Source organism: Equus caballus, chromosome 12 (assembly GCF_041296265.1).
Source record: "Equus caballus isolate H_3958 breed thoroughbred chromosome 12, TB-T2T, whole genome shotgun sequence".
Lineage (NCBI taxonomy): Eukaryota > Metazoa > Chordata > Mammalia > Perissodactyla > Equidae > Equus > Equus caballus.
The window spans coordinates 27,892,728-27,894,272 of NC_091695.1; the positions used below are offsets into that span (position 1 = coordinate 27,892,728).

The 1,545-nt window shown below is 40.6% G+C and overlaps 1 protein-coding gene across 1 annotated transcript; it reads right to left on the reverse strand.

The window, feature by feature from the left end:
• Positions 1-350: 350 nt before the first annotated feature.
• Positions 351-1,295, reverse strand: OR5BB13 (olfactory receptor family 5 subfamily BB member 13). The gene has a single exon (XM_001498418.5). It carries the CDS (start codon positions 1,293-1,295, stop codon positions 351-353), a length of 945 nt encoding a protein of 314 aa, XP_001498468.5.
• Positions 1,296-1,545: the final 250 nt, after the last annotated feature.

A 1,545-nucleotide genomic window follows, 5' to 3' on the forward strand; every position in this document is an offset into this window, starting at 1 on the left:
ATAAAAGACATTTAAAAATTATAGAAGAAAGAACCATCTGTGTAGCTTCCTAGGATCTTGTCCATTCTCTATATATAATATCAGTCAGAATTTCTGTTCTAAAAACATAGGGTTTATGTACCTGGGTATAATCATGAAAACATGGCTTTTTAACTGAATTCAATGCTGGTGATGCTGCCTCAGACAGTTCACTTGGTAGTGCAGCTAAACATAATGGCACCAGGAATCAAGGAGCCTAGTTTTCATTTATTATCTCTACCTAGCTATTCTTCCAACCTACAAAAGATCAGTTACATATTCTTACCCATGTTTTCCATATTGGGGAAATAACACCTGCAAAAATATTGTTCTTAATGGGGCAAATGTGTTGCCCTCTTTATCACCCTCTTGAGGGCCTCTTTGATCTCCTTGTTCCTCAGACTATAGATAAGAGGGTTTAACATGGGGATGAGGACAACGTAGAACACTGACAGCACCTTGTCCTGCTTCTCATTGTGGCTAGAGCTACGATGCAGATACACAGAGAAGCCTGTGCCATAGAATATCGTGACAACTGCCAGATGGGAGGCACAGGTATTGAAGGCCTTGGCACTACCTTTGACTGAGGATATTTTCAGGATGGAAGCTGCAATGAAAGCATAGGATAAGAGGATAACAAGGAAAGAACTAAACCCAACAAAAATAGATTCCATAAAAAGAATCATTTGGCTGATGAAGGGATTGGAACAAGACAGGGAAATGATATGGGTTATGTCACAGAAGAAATTTGGAATGGTATTGGGCCCACAGTAGTACAGATGAAAGCAAGAGACCGTTTGAATTATGCTACCAAGGAATCCAGTCCCATAGGTCCAAGCAACCATCTTCTGACAGAGGCTGGGAGACATAACGGCTGAGTACTGCAGAGGCCTACCAATAGCAACATATCTGTCATAGGCCATGGTGGCCAACAGGCAGCACTCAGCATGAGCCATCCAAGACCCAACAAAGTACTGAGTGGCACAGGTAATGAATGAAATCACTTTTTCCTCTTTTAGGAAGTCTGAAATCATCCTTGGGGTGGCAGAAGAAGAATAGCACATGTCTATAAATGACAGGAAACTGAGGAAAAAGTACATAGGTGTGTGCAGTTGGGAGTCCATCCTGATAAGGATGATGAGACCCAGGTTCCAGATGAGAGTCACAAGGTAGATCACTAGGAAGATTGGAAAGAGCATAAGCTGCACCTCTTTTTTGTCTGAGAGTCCCAGGAGAACAAACATGACCACAAAAGTCTCATTTCTATCCTCTTCCATGGGCCTGTGTGGTACCATCTGCTGAAAAAATGATGAGCGAACGAAATGGATTCATTTGCAATAAAACAAAGTGAACTACTTTCATTCCTTTATAGTCCACAGCTGATTAAATACACATTGTGATTACCAATTTTGATTTTTCTGTCTTCCATGTGTAATCACCAAACTCAACTGAAAATTTCCCTTGCATAAAATTATCATACTTCTTGGAGACAGAAGACTGTAAATGGATATCATTAGTACATTATCC

Coding starts and splice junctions, on each gene's coding strand:
- OR5BB13 (XM_001498418.5), bottom strand. CDS start 1,295: ATGGAAGAGGATAGAAATGAGACTTTTGTGGTCATGTTTGTTCTCCTG.